Below are 21,880 nucleotides of genomic sequence, written 5' to 3'. Positions count from 1 at the left end.
CGGAGTGTTTTTTTGGGCGCACTTTGTGACGCGAAAAACGGGCGCCCAGTTCGGAGGGACGCCCGTTTTTTATCGTGTGGAAATTTGGGCCCCAAGACTCTGTTATGCCTCGTACAATAATAAACATTGTAAACACAGGACTAATCATTCAGAGTTCAAATCCCACCACGGCAGCTGGGGAATTTAAATTCAGTTAATTAACTGAAGCTGGGATAAAAAGCTAGTATCAGTAATGGTGACTGTTAAACTTCTGGAAAAAAAACTCCCCAACAGCACTCAGAGCACCTTTACCACACTGACTTGCAATTCAAGAAGGTGGCTCACTACCACCTTCAACGGCAATAAATGCTGGCTATGCCAGTGATGCCCACATCCGGTGAATGAATTAAAAAAAACACAATGAAACCCTAATCCATGCTATTGTTACCTCCAGAGTCTACTATTTCAGTCTTCCACCCTTCATAAACTCATCCACAACTCTGCTGCATGTCCTAACTCACACCAAGTCCAGTTCATCCAGCACTCCTGTGTGCACTTACCTATTACATTGGCGCCTGGTCCTCCATTACCTTGTATCAACTGAACCATAGCTCTTCAAATTGCATGTTTTTTATTTACTTTTCCCTTTGGTTCCTAGTAGGAATTATTGATAGAGCAAGCAGGGATAACCATGTCCAGCCACAATATATGCAATGAAGGTGGTTATAGTTTTTGGTGCAGTCACAGGTGTCATTTGTGGACTAGATACCTATTGTATAATTAAAGTTGCAGGTACTGAAAGAATTGTGATGCAAATTTGAGAATCCAGTAAGTGTTGGAAAATATGTATTTATTAAGTCACAGGAGAAATAATGAACAAAGCTCCAAATAATTTTAGTCATACTGAACCCACACCAACTCCATTCTCTCCCCCTTCCTTCTCCTTCCCCCCCCCCCCCCCCCCCCCCAAAGTAAACACAGAATTTCTGGATTTAAACCACCTTTTCCAGGCTGAGTAAAATGCAGAACTTAAGCAACTGACAGTCACATGACCAGCTTGTCCTTTGAGAGCAAGTAGTAAAAATGTAAGAGTAAGAACTAAGTATGGCAATTACAATAACTACCACCATTTTCAAACAGCACTGGTTCTATTAGTAAACAAGACATTTCCTATACACAAAACAGCTATTTAAAAAAACCTTATACATTGCACTTAGCCCTCCACTAGTTTGTCATCCAAGGGTAAACTTTATGAAGCTCTGGGGCAGGAGCACGGATTTGTAAAATGCACCCTTTAATCATCGGTGATCTTAGCAGCAATTGTTGCATTCTTACACCATGGTTATTTGAAGGGGTTATACTTTCATATTTCACAAAGGTAACATTTTGTTTAAAAAGGAAAACCGAAGTATATTTAAGACTTCTAGAATATTTTGTCTATCAGTTATGCCTGGTCTGTTAGAATACCCTGCCCGGCCAGTTCACTGAAGCAGTGCAAGGTGGCATGATCTCTCTTGCTGTACATGAGGAAGGGTACAAGAAGTAGCCTTCTTTCTCCCTATCAAGACAATAAATATCAATTTCACTACACTTATCAGTCAATTATCTTATGCCCTAAAGGACCAAATCAGCCAACTTGACTGTTACCAAGACCTCAAAGTAATCAGGAAACAGTCTGGTCACTTTCTGGGCTAACATCATGCTGGTGACATTCATTACAGTAATGTGTACAATTTGAGCAAACAATAGTTAGATTACTAGAAAATTCTACTAAGTATTACTAAATGTAGGTAGATTATCAACCATTGTATAGCAGTTCTTATTCTGAAGATTAAATGCCAAATGTTCTAATTCTGTCTACACTCCTTACATAAGGATTTTTTCTTGGCTATGGTCTCCCAATTCTATTTATGGATATAGTGTTATATCTTAAAATATATGGGCTACTTAAAAAAATACATATGCTACAGTTTCATTTCAGTGCACACTTTGCCCTTTCACATTCTCTGTTCCAGGTCGTTAGGGAATAGGACTTAGCAGACTTGATCAGCAAACTCTCATCCAAGTAGATCTGAAAGAAACACGTACATTATTCTACTACTTTTGCATCTATGGAAAGCAGCTTCAAATGTGCATTAATACAAAAGTGGTAGTACAGCTGAAGAGGTCTCCTCATGTATGCTAGTATGGACAAGGGAAGAGGCAACCCCACACCACTTGGGCTTCCAATCAGGGGTAATAAAAGTGCAGTGCAATGCTAATGTTAAAAACACCATCTACTCATTAACATTAAAATTTAGTCACTTGGCAAATGAAGGTCTTCATCTGCATATTTGCTCCATTGTCACTGCAACAAGCAATTGACAATTTAACTGATTTACCAGCTTGATTGAGACCAGTACCTGACACCAACTGAAAATCTCAATGTATATGCTGATTTTCCAGTTGTATATCTTAATAGTATGAGAAACACACATGATTTGAAGGATGACTACTACACCCTATGGTGGAAGCTCTGTACAAGTACCATAGACATCCTACAAAAAGTTACTGGAAAGTATCTGCAGTAGACAACATCTGGAAGCTAAATGCTGTCCTTTCTCATCCAAATAATAATCTGTTACTTTGTTTAAATAAAGGTCTGTACATGTACAGATCAACAACAAACACGAATTATCAATGCACCAGTAGAATGTTAACACTTTATCCCTCCTTCCCCTGCCAGTAGTCTGGCTCAGTGTAATACTACAGATTCTCAACAGGCACTTTTAAGGAAATTGTTCACCCAATCACAGAAGACACTGATGATGTAGTTATGTATTCCTAAGTTCAGGACAGGGCTGGTTGTGTCTGTACTGCGTGATGTAGACTCCAGTTTGGTGCCACCAATAAAACATCACGACAACAAGGACATGCCAGCACTGATGACTGGAGCCGAGGTAGTTGAGCTGCCCTGTAAAAGGTACAGAAATATTAGCAACTCATGCTTTTTATCCCTGAAGAATGTTACTATGTACCATATTTGGTAATTTTGTAACCAGCAACACTCGAACAAAGCAATATTAGATGTTGAAGTGAGTTAAAAATGAACATTTAGAAATTAAAACTTCCTTTGGTTACAATGTTCTTGTAAAAGGTCTTAACCTTTAATATGAAGCCTTAAGAAATTAATTCCTACTATTGGGCAAACTATTTATTGAAGGTTTGGTTTGCAGTCCCCCACCCCAAAAATAGGCCCTGCTGGGAGGCAAAATGAATGCCAAAATAACCTCAAAATTATAAATGTATTAAGTAGTTTCAGTCCAGCTTGGTATAGACCCAGCACATCTCTGCCATATTTTAGCTATAATTCGACTCATTTGGGAGGCAGAAACTTGTTTTGAATATTACACTATCTGGAGCAAGTGTTAACAAATCACTTGCTTTGAGACTGGCTATGAAACTAACTTTGCATATTCATTGTGGTTATCCAAAGTCATAAAAATAAACTTTAGCCTCTGCATGCTCACCTGGGAAATATCTTTCTGGAATTTTTGTGATGTAGAGAAAAAAAGCCACTGCACCCATCAAATACATCACAAATACACGTGGAACAAATGCCTGGGAATATAAAGTAACTGAATTAGGATTAAACTTAAAGAAAAATGTAAAAATTTGTTAACTATAATTCAATTGGAAAAGATCTGAATAGATTTCTGTGAACCACTATTCATTTTTTTTTATATATACCACTGCAATTTAACCTTTCACCACCAACTCAGGTTTATTTTTGTATAACACGAGTAATTTCTATACTGAAACCCTCCTTATCGATAACAACTTGCGTTTTATATAGTGTTTTTAATGTAGAAAAACATCCCGAGGGAGTAATCAGACAAAAATGGAGGCCAAGACAAAGAGAGAAAAGGGAGCCGACCGAACGCGGGGGGGGGGGGGGGGGGGGAGGGGAGAGAGAATGGAGCCGTTCCAGACGGCTGGCGGGAAAGAGAGAAGGCTGCAGGAAGCCTCAGAAATTGAGGAGCCATTTCCCGACGACCTCCCCCTTTTGCCGTCGGGAAACGGCTTCCTGCACCCTTCTCACTGCTACAAGAAGCCTCTGTGCTGATGGCAATATACTTTTATTAAAAATTGTTAAAAAACTAAACAGCTACAAAGAACTACAAAAATGGCCGAGTGCCAATGTTTTTTTCACACTGAGCATGCGCAAACGCTCCAACGCGCATGTACAGCGTTGCCGGCAGGAAAACAACTAATTTAAATAGTACCCGCCCCCTCCCACTTACAAAATCGGCACGAGTGTAGGCTCCGGCCCCCTGCACGCCGCGCCAGGCAGACGAGGAGCTGCAGAATCGCGATTTTTTTTTTTTAGGCGCCGTTTTAGGCGCGAAAAACGTGCACCCAGCTCGGAGGGGCGCCCGTTTTTTTTCTTGTGGAAACTTGGGCCCATAGTGAGGGAATTCTAGAGTATGGGGACTAGATGGCTGAAGGTCAGTGGGGGGAGGAAAAGACGCCTGTGTTGGGGATGAGGGTTGTAACCCTCTAAACATTTATTTTTCAGTCATTTAATTCACACTCAGATTCAAAGGGTTTTTTTCTGTCAAGTATTGGTTGTTACTCATGGAGCTCCTCTCCATACACCTTTTTCATTATTTATATACACATACTACTCCTTGGTGACATTGGCCAGACTGCATACAAGCATAGACTGATGCAGGCCAATGACTTCACACCTTTATCACTTCCAAGATAAAATTCTTCATTTCTACATTTAACAACCTCCTCCCTTCACAAACTATAACTTATTCAGAATGCCAGTCTACATCCTCACCCATACTGCTCCCTTCTCCAGTAGTACACTGAATCGTCCTCACTTTTTAATCCTTCCAGTATCACACCAGCCTACCTCAGTGATCTCCAGCCATGCATCCCTGCACATGCTCTCTGTCCAATTAGACATAAGCTTATTCCATACCTGCCTCTCCCCCCTCCCCCAGCAACTCCCCTCAGTTGTCAGCTGCATTTTCAGCTACACTGCCCTTGCCCTGCAGAATTCTGTTCTTAAACACTACTGCCTTTTCAATTCCTCTGCTTTCAAAAGTTCCCCAAATAATGTATTCTTCAACCATGCTTTCTTCACCACCCATTTAATGCCCCTAAAGCACTCAAACATTCTTCTGCGAGCAGCCCGACACACAAGTTGATGTTTGGGGAAAGTTTTACGGTGACAGTGCATGCCCTCCCAAAAGTGTAATGTAATATAGGATTTTGCAGTGTGCAAGAAATGGCCCAAATAACTCATTTGCTGAATCCCTTCCAGTGGCAAAATGCTTACTTTCCACTCGACCCTTCTCCTTGAAGGTACAACCACAGCTAGAATATTAGATGGGAATGTTGACTCTGAACACATTCTATTATGCTGTGGCTCATTATGTCTTACAAATGCATCACCTACTTAAAAATATTTTAAGGATTCTGATAGTAACTACCTTTTGAGTTAAAAATAATCCTTGAAGCTAAACTAATTTTTGTCCAAAATATCTAAATTCAATGTCAAATTTAACCCTTCTGTGGAGTAAACTGCAACAATACATTAAGTTTGATGAAAATTAGGCATGATGTTATTGGATAGAATGCAGTATTTGCTTGCTTCCTGAATTAGATGCTAAAACTGACCCTTGTTGACTAGTTTGCCCCAAACACATCAACTGTACAAGCATTAAATTCTATGCAGTTTAAACTCATTTTGTCTAACTCACCTGAACTATTGGTGCGCTCATCCCTCCATTCTGCCAAATCCAGTGAATTGTTGGGATAAACCCATATGCAGAAACGCAGCAAAAGATGAGTGCACGCAGGTTGTACCACTGCTGAGTGAGGTAATACGGATGGATTTGTGCAAAGAATACTGCTAGTATCATAGCCAGCACCATTATTAAGTACACCTGCCGCCAATACTAAGCACAAAAACAAAATTGAAGTCTCATACAAATTATTCAACCACTTATTACAAATGGTTTCATGGTTGGAAGTAATTCATTTAATTTTGTGAAACTCTAGTAATTGAACATAGCAGCATATTATGGAATTGCAGGTTAGATTTACCTAAGTGATCAGATACAAACACAATTGATTTGGATCATTTGTATTTAAAAATATCATTTTCTCTTACCAGGTTAAAGTGCTACAGGATATGTTGTCCCCCTTCTCCCTCCCCCAAACCCCATTCACAGAAGATTTGAAGGAGGGAAGTTTCTTTTAACAAGCAAACATTTCTAAATGTGACTGTGGTTTTGCTCATCTGTGGTTAGATGTGGCATGAATTCCAATCTGGGCTTAATTATCATTTGGTTAGTAAATAGAAATGTCAAATATTACTGTTAATAAATGTGTAAAAATGACAGTTTAAGCATATTGATCAGAAAAAAAACTCACCTCATTACAGTAAAAGGCATAGAACACTGCAGGGACATAGCAGCCCAAAATCCCTATGACAATACCAGCGTAATCAAGGGCCATCCAGCGACGATTTGCTTTCTCAGAGCGATGGCAGCAGAACAGGTGATATCCAACTGAACACAACATGCAAACCTACAAAGCAAATACTCCACACTAACTGCAAGAAAAAAACATTTGTTGTAAAAAGCTGCATATTACAATGCCTAGCACCTCACTGCTTGCAAAATGATTTTAATGGCTGTTCCCTTTTTAAGCAAGTCTCAGAATTACATTGCAGACATGTAATCTTAATTGGTAAACATTGGAACGGAAGCAGTGAGCACAGCTGCCAGATGGACTTGCATCACCATTGAATTTCCAGGCCTGACATATTCCCGTCCTCGGGTCAGAAAATAATTCTGGCAAAGCCACCCAGAGGCATACCTTGTCTTAAGGAGCCTCTAGCACTCAACACCAAAGTTCTGAAGAATGTACATCGCTCCCATAAAAGCAAGGCCTAGAAAGCTTAACAGTATATTTGCTGACACAAGTTTGGCTGAGGACACCTCTGACTTCCAATGCAACGATGTCCTGGTCAATGTTCAGAGTCATGCTCCTGCCCCTATTTGTATCTAGGTTCTACTTGGTAATCAAGGAAACTCATTTATTCCACATGTTTCTTGTAGGGCAAAGAGACATATCCTTGTCCTCATCACAGATGTTAAGAACTATAGATATTGGAAAAATCCAGACCCGTGGAGGTTTCCTAATCTCTTACCTCCCCTGTGGGTAGTCACCCTCTTCCTCACTGCTTCACACTTCCTCACCCTATTGGGTGACCAGCCTCTGCAATGCATCTCCCAGAAACTTTTCTTTCCACATATATTGCAGAGTGTAGCCAGCTGGTCCTGCAGCTCATCAATCCTCCACTCAAGCAACACAACTTTGATCATATGCATGCCGCACACACCACGAGCCCAGCTCCTAATCATGCCATTTTAGTGCAACTGTTGATTTAATCAACATGAACTAATTTCCTTTCACAAAAAGAAAGAGAGACTACAGGTACAGTGTGACATCCAAAATCCAGAAACCTCGGGACCGAGGCTGTTCTGGATTCTGGATTTCGTAACGTCTTTGCCTGGGCCAAGGTAGGTGGAGTTGGGGAGGGTTGAGCTGCCGAGAGCTGGGGCGAGGTCGGGCCGCCAAGGCGGAGTCGTCCAGATTTTGGAATATTTTCTGGTTTCGGGAAGTCTCCGGCACGGATTGGCCCGAATTTTGGACGCTCAACCTGTACAACGTCCTAAATCCAGTATCATCGACCGAATCCATACCGATTTTTGAGTGGCGATGTCTGAAATCCGGCAAAACCCGAAATCCGGCACGGATTCAGATTTCAGACTTGATTTTCTTGTCTGAAATCCAGAATCTTCGACCGAATCTGTGCCGGATTTCGGACTTTGCCACTCGTCGATTCCCGTTACCCACGGCCCCCCAAGGCTGCACTTTTTACTGCTTTCCTCGTCCCTCGCTGCCTGATGTCCCCATCTTGGCCGCATCAAAAATGTCCGGTTTTCGGACAATATTTCCGGACGATTCCGTCTGGGATGCGCAAAATATCCGGTTTTCGGACAGTTCCGGTTTTCAGAGTTCTGGATTCAGAACTTGTACTTGATTCAGCCCAGAAAATTGGGTTCTTGAGATCAGATGTAATCAACCGCACTTTGATTATATTGACAATATGTTTGTCATTACAGCTGGATTTTCCAATTAGCCTGACTCCAGTGGGACTAACCTATTTTAAATGAATCACCACCAATGTTAAAAAGGCCAATCAGAAAATCTAGGTTCTGGTTTTTGTCACATTGTAGGATCAATTTTTTCATCACTATGTAACCTCTGCCTTATGGTTTGCTGATGATCAACACTCGCATCTCTCTATTTCTGCAAGTTAAAGTTAATTTTGCTCAACAGTGAAAACATTCTATATTCAATTACTGGATATATGTTATTATAAATATGTATAAACTCCACCTCCATTTGCATGAAACTTACTGTCACTCAGCCTGCTACTAAAATGACCAATTTGGAGAAATAACAATAAATCAAGCAAGCACTGTAAATTTGGTATGCTGCTAATACAAGCGTACAAAACTGGAACAATCCATTCCATTTAGAATTTTGGGGAGCTAAAGGGGTGGGGAAATAGATTTGTGCTGGGACACTTTTGTAACCCATCACCAGCATCAAAAACTACCTGGATTAGGCCCCATTATTCTGGTCCATGTGCCAATCTATAGTAAAAGAATGGTGACATGGCATTTTAACAGTGGTACTTGTCAGATCACAATTTCAAGTGCTCTACAGCAGTGGTTTGCAAACGTTTTTGGTTGAAGGATCCCTTTTCAAATCAATTAATAATCTCTGATCCCCTCTGCCATTTAAATGATAATACTATATAATGCTCATAATATGAAAGTGCTACATGTAGAATGCTTTAATAAAGCTTTTAAGAAAACAGGTATTTACTTGCAGCTATCAGCAAGATATGTGGGCCCGCTTCTCACTAATTCTGGGTACTCCACAGTAACAAACAGCCGCTTAGTGCTGGACAATTTTTAAAGCCGTCAGCAAGTTGGCCGTGGTGAGTGAGGACACGAGTACCGATGTACATGCTGGGATGCTGCTGGAAGCATGATTCATTCCCATACTGTCTCACTGGCATGTTCTTTAACAGCTACACTGTGGGATTGTACATGTTTGTGTGAACACAGTTAGGCACATGTTGGAAGGATCTCGCAGGCACTCTGATCACGTGTAGGGAGAATGTCACAGGGCCACGGCGGCAGGGAGCACTCATTGCAATGTGAATGAGAGCTGTAGGCATCGGAGGAGGTGGGCCCAGCCATTGAGAATAATTCACAAGAACTGAATCAGTAGTTTTATAAAGAATTACTGCTGGTAATTATTTTTTATTTAACCTTTATAAAAGGAGATGTCACCCTTCAATGCCCTCTCCACAGAATTTAGCTAATGAGATTTAAGGCTCATTCTACCAAGAACCAAAAAAAAAACATATGGATCATTTTAATTACCTGAGTCACATTTAAAGCAGGGACCTTCTGCCTTCCAGCAGGTGTCCTACTTGCCTACTAAAATGGTAGGTTAATATTGGGCTGCATGAGAAGGCAGAGGGAGCAGAGAGGAGGTAAGTCGCACAGGGTATTTTGACACTACCGCCTGCCTGGTTTCCGCTGGGTAGGAAACGGGGGGGGGGGTGGTGAAAACTCCCGCCTCTCCACTTGACTATTCTTTTGTTCTGGCGATCCATAGCAATTCCCAATTAAGAGTTACCTTCCCTTATTGTCACAGATCTCTACCCAGTGACTTAACCCTGAGCTTATAAAATTGAAGCTGCATATAAAGTATTTCTGGGCAAAATAAATATATATGCCTGTTGACATTGCGAAAGTTGGAGCATAGTGCTTGACGCAGAACTGAATGCAAGTGCTACTGAAAAGCACAACCCAATTATGGTTAGTGTGATTTAATAACGTGTTGCCATGCACGTTCCTTCCTGTGTAATTATGTCCTGGCTACAATCTATCTTTAGAATCTGCTTTTTGCTTTCATTTTTTTTTAAGATGTGTTGGATTTTTTGTTTTCAACTTTTGAATTAGAGTAATATGCACCACTTAATCATTTTTAATTACCTCTGGCCACCTCCGGTTATAGATCCCCTGGAAAGTCTCTACGAACCCCAGTTGGAGAAACACTGCTCTACAGTCACTGGAGTATCTACCACTCATGAAAGACAAACTTGTAATACAATGATCCCTGCAAAGATATATTTCTTGAATGTACAAACATGTCTAAACCACTTACCTGGAAACAGAAGAGACAGATGGAATATATAACATAATCATCCCTGGAGGCATTTGCTTCTGGAAGTACAATAGTCATATCATAAATTCCAAGACTGAAGAACAGGAAAAATCCAAGTAGGTGACTCCAGATATTCACCGTCTCATTAGAAAGGATGAAAAGACTAGAGAGAGAAGGATTAATTATTCCAATGTAAAAATACAAGAGCAACTATCTCGATATCTGAACTCATTTCCTAGGCCTAAGAAATAGGAACAGGAGTAGGCCACACGGCCCCTCGAGCATGCTCCGCCATTCAATACCATCATGGCTGATCCGATCATGGACTCAGGTCCACTTCCCTGCTTGCTCCCCATAACCCCTTATCGGTCAAGAAACTAACTATCTCTGTCTTAAATTTATTCAGTGACCCAGCTTTCACAGCTCTGAGGCAGCGAATTCCACAGATTTACAACCCTCAAGAAATTTCTCATCAGTTTTAAATGGGCTGCCCCTTATTCTAAGATTATGCCCTCTAGTTCTCGTCTCCCCATCAGTGGAAACATCCTCTCTGCAACCACCTTGTCAAGCCCCCTCATAATCTTATACGTTTCGATAAGATCACCTCTCATTCTTCTGAATTCCAATGAGTAGAGGCCCAACCTATTCAACCTTTCCTCGTAAGTCAACCCCCTCATCTCCGGAATCAACCTGGTGAACCTTCTCTGAACTGCCTCCAAAGCAAGTATATCTTTTCTTAAATATGGAAACCAAAACTATATGCAGTTTTCCAGGTGTGGCCTCACCAATACCCTGTATAACTGTAGCAAGGCTTCCCTGCTTTTATATTCCATCTCTTTTGCAATTAAGGCCAAGATTCCATTGGCCTTCCTGATCACTTGCTGTACCTGCATACTAACCTTTTGTGTTTCATGCACCAGGTCCCGCTGCACAGCAGTACTATGCAATTTTTCTCCATTTAAATAACTTGCTCTTTGATTTTTTTCTGCCAAAGTGCATATCCTCACACTTTCCAACATTATACTCCATCTGCCAAATTTTTGCCCACTCACTTAACCTGTATGTCCTTTTGCAGGTTTTTTGTGTCCTCCTCACACATTGCTTTTCCTCCCATCTTTGAATCGTCAGCAAACTTAGCTACGTTACACTCGGTCCCTTCATCCAAGTCATTAATATAGATTGCAAATAGTTGGGGTCCCGGCACTGATCCCTGCTGTTATATATGTAAACCTGCAAATACCTTGTGTAACTACCAGAGGGCTCATCTCCTGGAGTCCCAAAGGATCCCACAATCCCTTGGGAGCATCTGTCCATAAGGAGGCCTCACATGCTGGAGAGGCACTCTGGAGACTTGAATAAAGGACTATGGTCACACGTTACTTTGAGCTCTCAGTATCTGGTCAGATTCTTTATGCAAGATATAACAACTGGCGACGAGATGCAGATAATGAACCCCACTGCACCAATGCAGAGAACCGTGGGCATCCTAGAGAAATTTTCGGAGGGAGATGATTGGGAAACCTTCGTGGAGCGACTCAACCAATACTTCGTGGCCAACGAGCTGGAAGGAGAAGCGAACGTTGCCAAACGAAGGGCGATCCTCCTCACCATATACGGGGCACCAATGTATGGCCTCATGAAAAATCTGCTTGCTCCAGCGAAACCCAGAGAAGTCGTACGATGATTTGTACACACTGGTCCGGGAGCATCTAAATCCGAAGGAAAACGTTCTTATGGCGAGATACCGATTCTACACATATAAGAGGTCTGAAGGCCAGGAAGTGGCGAGCTACGTCACCGAGTTAAGATGCCTTGCAGGACATTGCGAATTTGAAGGACACTTGGAGCATATACTCATGGACTTCTTTGTGTTTGGCATTGGCCATGAAGTAATACTTTGCAAACTTTTGACTGTAGAGACCCCAACCTTGAGTAAAGCCATAGCGATAGCCCAGGCATTCATCGCCACCAGTGACAATACCAAACAAATCTCTCAGCGCATGAGTGCTGTTGCAAGTACTGTGAACAAAGTAATGTTTGCGAATCATAACGTACAGGGCAGGACTCACATGCCTGCAGCTGCACGTCTGCAGATGTCTGAGTCCACCATCAAGGGTGGTAAATGCAAGGCCATTAACATCTTGTTGGCGCTGCAGAGGTGATCATCGCTTCCATTCGTGCCGCTTCAAAGGTTACGTTTGCAAGGGTTGTGGAACAATGGAACACTTCCAATGTATGTGCAGGCGAGCTGCAAACCCTGCTACTCCTGCAAACCACCATGTTGCAGAGGAGGACAGATCCACGGGGATCACGATGAACCAGAGCTTCAGACTGAGGAGGCAGAGGTATATGGGGTGCACACATTTACCACAAAGTGTCCACCGATAATGCTGAAGGTTCAATTAAATAGACTCCCGGTGTCAATGGAGCTGGACACGAGCCAGTCCATAATGAGCAAAAAGACTTGCGAGAAATTGTGGTGCAGCAAGGTCTCAAGGCCAGTCCTGACTCCCATTTGTACTAAACTGAGAACTTACACAAAGGAACCGATTCCCGTAATCGGCAGTGCTACCGTAAACCTCTCCTACGATGGACACTTGGAGCATATACTCATGGACTTCTTTGTTTTTGGCATTGGCCATGAAGTAATACTCTGGGTGGTACCGGGCGATGGCCGCACGCTGTTCGGCAGGAGCTGGCTGGGAAAGATACGTTGGAACTGGGACGACGTCAGAGCGCTCTCGTCCGTCGACGACACTTCATGCGCCCAGATCTTAAACAAGTTCCCCGCGCTGTTCGAACCAGGAATCGGGAAGTTTCAAGGAGCAAAAGTGCAGATCCATTTGAGTCCGGGGGCGCGACCCATCCATCACAAGGCGGGAGCAGAACCGGCACCGTACATGATGAGGGTGGAGATAGAGTTGGACCGGCTGCAACGAGAGGGCATCATTTCGCCGATCGAATTCAACGAGTGGGCCAGTCAGATTGTTCCAGTCCTCAAGGAAGACGGCACCGTCAGAATCTGTGGTGATTACAAAGTAACTATTATTTGTTTTTCCCTGCAGGATCAATACCCGCTACCAAAGGCAGATGACCTATTTGCGACGCTGGTGGGAGAAAAAACGTTCACGAAGCTGGACTTGACCTCAGCCTACATGACGCAGGAGCTGGAGCAATCGTCGAAGGGCCTCACCTGCATCAACACGCACAAAGGTCTCTTTATTTACAACAGATGCCCGTTTGGGATTCGATCAGCCGCGGCGATATTCCAGAGGAACATGGAAAACTTGCTGAAGTCGGTCCCGCGCACCGTCGTCTTCCAGGACGACATCTTGGTTGCAGGTCAGGACACCGTCGAGCACCTGCAGAACCTGGAGGTGATTCTTAGTCGACTTAATCGTGTGGGGCTCAGGTTAAAACACAGTGCGTTTTCCTGGTGCCTGAAGTGGAGTTCCTGGGGAGAAGAATCGCGGCGGACGGCATCAGGCCCACCATTTCGAAGACGGAGGCAATCAAGAACTCACCGAGACCACAGAACGTGACGGAGCTGCGGTCGTTTCTAGGACTCCTGAACTACTTTGGTAACTTCTTACCGGGTCTTAGCACACTGTTAGAACCACTGCACTCTTTACTGCGTAAAGGAGATGAATGGGTATGGGGTAAAAGCCAAGAAAATGCCTTTGAGAAAGCTAGAAAACTGTTATGCTCAAACAAATTGCTTGTGTTGTATGATCCATGTAAGCTTTTGGTACCAGCATGTCATGCGTCATCATACGGTGTCAGGTGTGTATTGCAACAAGCTAATGAATCTGGGAAATTGCAACCAGTTGCTTATGCATCCAGATGTCTGTCTAAGGTTGAGAGGGCCTACAGCATGATCAGAAAAGAAGCGTTAGCGTGTGTTTAAAGGGTAAAGAAAATGCATCAATATCTGTTTGGGCTCAAATTTGAATTGGAAACCGACCATAAGCCACTTATATCCCTCTTTTCTGAAAGTAAGGGGATAAATACGAATGCACCAGCCCACATCCAGAGATGGGCGCTTACATTGTCCGCATACAACTACGCCATCCGCCACAGACTGTGCCGATGCTCTCAGTAGGCTGCCATTGCCACCACAGGGGTGGAGATGGCACAGCCCGCAGATTTAGTTATGGTAATGGAAACATTCGAAAGTGAGCAATCACCTGTTACCGCCCGATAGATTAGAACCTGGACGAGCCAGGATCCCTTACTGTCCGTAATAAAAAAAAACTGTGATCCACAGGAGTTGTTCTAGTGTCTCGTTAGAGATGCAGGAAGAAATATAAAGCCGTACCAACGGCACAGAGATGAAATGTCCATACAGGCAGACTGCCTCCTATGGGGTAATCGGGTAGTGGTGCCAAAAAAGGGTAGGGACACTTTCATTAGTGACCTCCACAGTACCCACCCAGGCACTGTAATGATGAAAGCGATAGCCAGATCCCACGTGTGGTGGCCCGATATCGATGCAGACTTAAGAGTCCTGCGCGCACAAATGTAACACATGTTCACAGTTAAGCAATGCACCCAGGGAGGCGCCACTAATGGTCCTGGCCCTCCAAACCATGGTCCAGGGTCCATGTCGACTATGCAGGCCCATTCTTGGGAAAAATGTTCCTTGTGGTGGTAGATGCGTACTCCAAATGGATTGAATGTGAGAATATCGGCAAGCACATCCGCTGCCACCATTGAAAGCCTGCGGGCCATATTTACCACGCACGGCCTGCCTGATTGTCCTTGTAAGTGACAATGGGCCATGTTTTACCAGTGCTGAGTTCAAAGAGTTCATGACCCGCAATGGGATCAAACATGTCACTTCTGCCCCATTCAAATCAGTGTCCAATGGTCAGGCAAAGCGAGCAGTGCAAACAATCAAGCAGAGCTTGAAGAGGGTAACTGAAGGCTCATTGCAGACTCGTCTATCCCGAGTCCTGCTTAGTTACTGCACAAGATTCCATTCGCTTACTGGGGCTCCCCCTGTTAAACTGTGCATGCAAAGGGCACTTAAGACAAAGCTCTCGTTAGTCCACCCTAATCTACACGAACAAGTAGAGAGCAGGCGGCTTCAAAAGAATAAATATCATAATCGCGCAAATGTGTCACGCGAAATCGAGATTAATGATCCTGTATTTGTGTTAAACTATGGACAAGGTCTCAAGTGGCTTCCCGGCACTGTCATGGCCAAAGAGGGGAGCAGGGTGTTTCAGGTCAAACTTTCAAATGGACTCACCTGCAGGAAACACTTGGACCAAACCAAACACAGATTCACAGACTATCCAGAACAACCCACAATAGACTCTACTTTTTTCGATCCTCCAACACACACACACACACACACACACACACGTGGCAACCGACCCAGCGGTTGACCACGAAGCAGAACCCATCACCTGCAACAGCTCAGCAGGACTCACCACACCCAGCAGCCCGGCAAGGCCAACCACAGATGTTGGGCTAACTGGTCTATAATTTCCTGCTTTTTGTCTGCCTCCTTTTTTTTTTAAAATAGGGGCGTTACATTTGCAGTTTTTCAATCTGCTGGGACCGCCCTAGAATCCAGAGAATTTTGATAAATTACAACCAATGCATCCACAATCCCTGCCGCTACTTCTCTTAAGACCCTAGGATGCAAGCCATCGGGTCCAGGGGATTTATCCGCCTTTAGTCCCATTGTCTTACTGAGTACCACCTCCTTAGTGATTGTGATTGTATTAAGTTCCTCTCCCCCTATAGCCCCTTGACTATCCACTGTTGGGGTATTTTTAGTGTCCTCTACCGTAAGACTGATACAAAATATTTGTTCCGTTTCTGCCATCTCCATGTTACCCATCACTAATTCCCCGGTCTCGTCCTCTAAGGGACCAACATTTACTTTAGCCACTCTCTTCCTTTTTATATAGCTGTAGAACCTCTTGCTATCTGTTTTTATATTTCGTGCTAGCTTACTTTCATAGTCTATTTTTCGTTTCTTAATCATTTTTTTTAAGTCATTCTTTGCTGGCTTTTAAAAGCTTCCCAATCTTCTGTCCTCCCACTAGTTTTGGCCACTTTGTATGCTCTTCTTTTTAATTGGATACCATCCTTTATTTCTTTAGTTAGCCACGGATGGCTATCTTTTCTTTTATACCCTTTCCTCCTCACTGGAATATATTTTTCTTGAGAGTTATGAAATATCTCCTTAAATGTCCACCACTGTTCCATCATTTTGCCAGTCCACTTTAGCCAATTCTGCCCTCATACCTTTGTAGTCTCCTTTATTTAAGTTTAATACGCTGGTTTGAGATCCAACTTTCTTGCTCTCCGTCTGAATTTGAAATTCAACCATGCTATGATTACTCATTCCAAGGGGATCCTTTACTAGGAGATTGTTTATTAATCCTGTCTCATTACACAGGACCAGATCTAAGATAGCCTGCCCCCTGGTTGGTTCCATTACATACTGCTCAAGGAACCTGTCTCTTATGCACTCTATGGATTCTTCCTCAAGGCTACCCTGACCAATTTGATTTGTCTAATCAATATGGAGGTTAAAATCACCCATGATTATTACTGTTCCCTTTTTACAAGCCTCCACTATTTCTTGGTTTATACTCCGACCAACAGAGTAGCTACTGTTAAGGGGCCTGTAGTCTACGCCCACCAGTGACTTTTCCCCTTATTATTCCTCATCTCCACCCAAACTGTTTCAACATCCTGATCATTTGAGCCAATATAGTTTCTCACTATTGCATTGATTCCATCCTTTATCAATAGAGCTACCCCACCTTCTTTTCCTTTCTGTCTGTCCTTCCGAATTGTCAAATACCCCTGAATATTTAGTTCCCAGTCCTGGTCACCTTGCAACCACGTCTCTGTAATGGTTATCAGATCATACCCATTTGTGCCGTAAATTCATCTATTTTCTTATGAATGCTACGTGCATTTAGACAAAGAGCTTTTAAATTTGTTTTTTCATCCTTTTTGTCCTGCTAGTCTCTTCTGTCCTTCAAACTCACCTTCATTTTTGCTTTCTAATTCCAGCTTTACTCCCCTCCCTACTGATGGACATAAAATGTCTTCACATACATTATAAATATACAGAGCATGGTAACATATTCCATTTCAAGATTGCATTTATTAAATTACTAACATAAATATGTTCATGACTGACACCAGATCTTTAACACTTCCAAATTCGTTACCAAAAATACTGCTTGCGGTCCTGCTTTTAAAATAAAAAAATTATGGAGTATACTTAACTCCTGCTAGATAACTTTAGTGTGCTTTGAACATTCTCTACCATCTCATAATGGAAAGGTCTCCCTCTGCCCCCACCGCCGCAAACCTACTTATTTATTATTGTATAGACTAATTTTTTTCCCAGAACGTGTATCCAAAACAATAAAACTGATGTGAAGAGGGATCTTACCCACCTTTTTAAGCACAATTTTGATGGCAAATAAGCTCTATATCCATCTGTAATGTAAGGATTATCTTTAAGAAAAGATGGAATTTGTTCATAAGTGTAGAGACGGATGCCTCGTGGTACAAGAACAGGCCAATAGTGGTAGTTTCCTAATTCAATGTAGTGGGCACTTTTGAGCAACTTCTGAGGCATGATGCTGGAAATTACAAAATAAATAAAAACATGACAGGATTTCATAACAAACAATGCATGTATACCAAAAAGATCGTCAATAAGATCCATTCAACACAACGTTATTTGAGCAAAGGCTCCAAAGTAGTTAGAACTAAGAAAAATTATAGTTTTACTTAACTGGTTAATAAAATTAATAAAAATTACAAGAATCTATAAAATTATTAGTCTTTCTGGAGCTTTTAGTATTGCACACCTTGGGAAATATTCAATACCTTACTCCTTTTCCTTGTGGCATTTTTCCTTATTTAAAGCCGACAATGTGAAAACAAGATGATGCTGGAACCTCGGATACATTTTCACCTTGAATTACTATTTGCTCTTGATATAAGCTAATAATATCTCACTTTAAACTGAATAAAATTAGTTCAACTAAAATCCAGCTCAATCATGTGACTATACAAACTGCGCTTAAATTACCCATTTTTGGCCGATTAAGTACAAAATCCTTGTGTTTAATGAAATGACAGCAGCCACTGGGGAAAGTTACCGGTGGCGAGCGAGTGGCCACAATACCAGACATCAACCTCCCCAGCCCAACAACCTGCATTTATTTATATATCGCCTTCAGCGCTGTAAAAGGTCCCAACCGAACAGGTTAACGAGCTAACTAACCACCTAACCAGGGGGCGTCGAATGTGGAAATGGTCAAACTTTCACCTTGCGCTTTACCACCGCCGCCGCGCCGACATCTTCACTGGGAATGAAAGTATACTGGGCCGGGGGGGTCAGGGGTCAGACCCGGGGGCGCCGCGCTTTGGGCCAGCCTTTCCCGCCAGCTCTCAACCGGATGTGGTCGGTCGCTGACTTCCGGGTCCATGGGAATCTTCTTGGCAGCGCGAGGCCGGAGAGGAGGAGTCAGAGGGAGAGGGAGAGAGCGAGAGGGAAGTGAGAGAGGAATGAGAAAGAAAGAGAGAGAGAGAGTGGTGGTGGAGAGGAGAGGAGAGGGAGTGGTGGGGAGAGAGAGGGAGTGGAGTGGGGAGAGAGAGGGAGTGGGGTGGGGAGAGAGAGGGAGAGGGAGTGGGGTGGGGTGGGGAGAGAGAGGGAGTGGGGTGGGGGGGGGGAAAGAGGGAGTGGGGTGGGGGGGAGAGGGAATGAGAGAGGGGGGAGAGAGAGTGAGTGGGGTGGGGTGGGGGGGAGGGAGAGGGAATGAGAGAGGGGGGAGAGGGAGGGAGAGGGAATGAGAGAGGGGGGAGAGAGTGAGTGGGGTGGGGGGGGAGGGAGAGGGAATGAGAGGGGGGAGAGAGTGAGTGGGGTGGGGGGGGAGGGAATGAGAGAGGGGGGAGAGAGTGAGTGGGGTGGGGGGGGAGGGAGAGGGAATGAGAGAGGGGGGAGAGAGTGAGTGGGGTGGGGGGGGAGGGAGAGGGGGGAAAGAGTGAGTGGGGTGGGGGGGGAGGGAGAGGGGGGAAAGAGTGAGTGGGGTGGGGGGGGAGGGAGAGGGGGGAAAGAGTGGGGGGGGAGGGAGAGGGGGGAAAGAGTGAGTGGGGTGGGGGGGGAGGGAGAGGGGGGAAAGAGTGAGTGGGGTGGGGGGGGAGGGAGAGGGGGGAAAGAGTGAGTGGGGTGGGGGGAGGGAGAGGGAATGAGAGAGAGGGGGGAGGGAGGGAGAGAGTTGGAGGGGAGAGAGAAAGGGAGGGGAGAGAGAAAGGGAGGGGAGAGAAAGTGGGAGTGAGGAGGGGGAGAGAGGGGAAGAGGGAGGGAGTGAGAGAGGGGAAGAGGGAGGGAGTGAGAGAGAGGGGAAGAGGGAGGGAGTGAGATTGGGTGGGGGAGGGAGAGGGAGAGGGAGTGAGATGGGGGAGGGAGAGAGAGAGGGGGAAGGAGAGGGAGGGAGTGAGAGAGGGGAAGAGGGAGGGAGTGAGAGAGGGGAAGAGGGAGGGAGTGAGAGAGGGGAAGAGGGAGGGAGTGAGAGAGGGGAAGAGGGAGGGAGTGAGAGAGGGGAAGAGGGAGGGAGTGAGAGAGGGGAAGAGGGAGGGAGTGAGAGAGGGGAAGAGGGAGGGAGTGAGAGAGGGGAAGAGGGAGGGAGTGAGAGAGGGGAAGAGGGAGGGAGTGAGAGAGGGGAGAGGGAGTAGGGGAAGAGGGAGTGAGTGAGAGGGAGTGGGTGAGTGGAAGAGGGAGGTGGTGTGGGAGGAGAAATGAGAGAGAGAGGGAGGAGTGAGTGAGGAAGAGAGAAGGGGGGGGGAGGAAGAGAGAAGGGGGGGGGAGGGGGAAAGAGAGAGAGGGGGAAGTGAGCGAGCGGGGTAGGAAGGGAGAGAGAGTGGGGGAGGGGGAGGGAGGAAAAGGTGCGAGGGAGAGAGAGTGGGGGCGGGAGTGAGGGATGGAGAGGGGGAGAGGAATGAGTGAGGGAGGGCGAGGGGTAGAGAGGAAGGGGCGAAGAAAGAGAGGGGAGGGAAGAGAGAGAGGGGAAGGGAGAGCAGGGGTGGGGGGGAGAGAAGGAGGGAGTGAAAGAGGGAGGGGGAGAGTGAGATGGTGAGGGAGGAGGAGGAATGAGAGAGAGGGAGGAGGAATGAGAGAGAGAGGGAGGAGTGAGGGAGGAAGGGGGGAGAGAGAGAGGGCGAGGGAGGGAGAGAGAGGGGGAGGGGCGTGAAAGGGGGAGGGTGAGGGGTAGAGAGGAAGGGGGGGAGAGAGAGAGAGAGAGACAGGGGAAGAGAGAAAGGGGGGGAAGAGGAAGAGAGAAAGGGGGGGAAGAGGGAGTGAGAGACGGGGGAGAGGGAGGGAGGGGGGCACAGAGAGGGGAGGGATGGGAGACGGGTTGTGAGTGGGGGGGGAGAGAGAGGGGGAGGTAGGGGGAGTGAGATGAGGGGAGGGTGAGTGAGATTGGAGGGAGGGAGGCACAGAGAGGGGAGGGATGGGAGACGGGTTGTGAGTGGGGGGAGAGAGAGAGGGGGAGGTAGGGGAATGAGGTGGGGCGGGGTGGAGAGAGGGAGGAACGAAGAGGGGAGAGGGAGGGAGAAGGACGGGGGGAAAGAGGGAGGGGTTGGGGGGGGTGAGAGGGAGGGGGGAGGATGGGAGTGGAGGGGAGAGAGGGAGGAAGGAGGGGAGAGAGGGAGGAAGGCGGGAGAGAGGGAGGGGATAGCAGTGGAGAGAGGGGAGGGTTTGGGGTGAGGGGGGTGCGAGGAAAGGGAAGAGAGGGAGGTGGAGAGGGGAGGGGGATAGAGGGATAAGGGGGAGGGAGTAAGGAGGAGGAGAGGTTGAGGGGGGAAGGGGGCAGAAAGGGAGGAAGGAGGAGGGATGGGGATAGAGGGATAAGCGTAGGAGGGTGGATTGAGGAGGGAGGGGGGTAGGGGGTTGGTGACAGTGGGGGAAGGGTGTAAGGAGGGGAGAGAGGGCTGAGGGAAGGTAGGGAGAGAGGGAGGAGGGGTTGGAATGAGGGGATGGGGGGGAGAAAGGGTGGGAAGAGGGAGGTGGGGGGAGGGAAGGGGGTACGAGGGTGATTGGGAAGAGAAGGGGAGGGTTTCGGGGGAGAGAGAGAGGAAGGTTGGGGGTGAGTGGGAGCGGGAGGAGGGGGGAGTGGGGGAGGAAGGAGAGGGGGCGGAAGGAAGAGGAGGGGGGAGGGAGAGGGGTAGAGAAGAGTCGGGGAGAGGGTGGGGGAGGAGAGAGGGATGGGAGGTAGGGAGAGAAAGGAAGGGAAGGGGCTAGGACGTTGGTGAGGGTGGTGGAAGGGGCAGAGAGGGAGGTTGGGGGGAGAGGGAGAAGGGGAGAGAGCGAGGAGGGGTTGGGGTGAGAGAGAGGGGAGGGAGGAGTGGTTGGGGAGGTGAGGGGGAGGGGTGAGAAGAGAGGGAGGAGGGGAGCAGCGAAGAGAGGGAGGTGGAGATTGGGGTAGAAAGAGAAGGGGGAGGGGATGATGGGGGGGGGGGAAGAGAGGGGGAGGGGTGGGAAGAGAGGGTGGAGAGGTAGGTGGAGCGATAGAGAGGTTGGGTGGGGGAG

The 21,880-nt window shown here is 45.8% G+C and overlaps 1 protein-coding gene across 4 annotated transcripts; it reads right to left on the bottom strand.

Moving 5' to 3' along the window:
• Positions 1-961: 961 nt before the first annotated feature.
• On the bottom strand, positions 962-18,710 carry paqr3a (progestin and adipoQ receptor family member IIIa). Of its 4 annotated transcripts, none has more exons than XM_070871087.1 (7): positions 18,175-18,710; positions 17,736-17,924; positions 10,300-10,462; positions 6,412-6,567; positions 5,736-5,933; positions 3,489-3,579; positions 962-2,932 (listed from the first exon to the last, which is right to left on the bottom strand). In XM_070871087.1, the coding sequence occupies exons 1-7, from the start codon at positions 18,195-18,197 to the stop codon at positions 2,793-2,795; spliced, it is 960 nt and encodes a 319-aa protein (XP_070727188.1). In that variant the 5' UTR covers positions 18,198-18,710; the 3' UTR covers positions 962-2,792. The 4 variants fall into 4 exon arrangements, with proteins under 4 accessions (XP_070727188.1, XP_070727192.1, XP_070727191.1 ...); XM_070871091.1 differs by having other exon boundaries at positions 18,583-18,710; XM_070871090.1 differs by having other exon boundaries at positions 18,620-18,698.
• Positions 18,711-21,880: the final 3,170 nt, after the last annotated feature.

Source organism: Pristiophorus japonicus, chromosome 2 (genome assembly GCF_044704955.1).
Source record: "Pristiophorus japonicus isolate sPriJap1 chromosome 2, sPriJap1.hap1, whole genome shotgun sequence".
Lineage (NCBI taxonomy): Eukaryota > Metazoa > Chordata > Chondrichthyes > Pristiophoridae > Pristiophorus > Pristiophorus japonicus.
The sequence above is the reverse complement of the archived record's forward strand: the minus strand, read 5'-3'. Positions and strand labels throughout refer to the sequence as shown.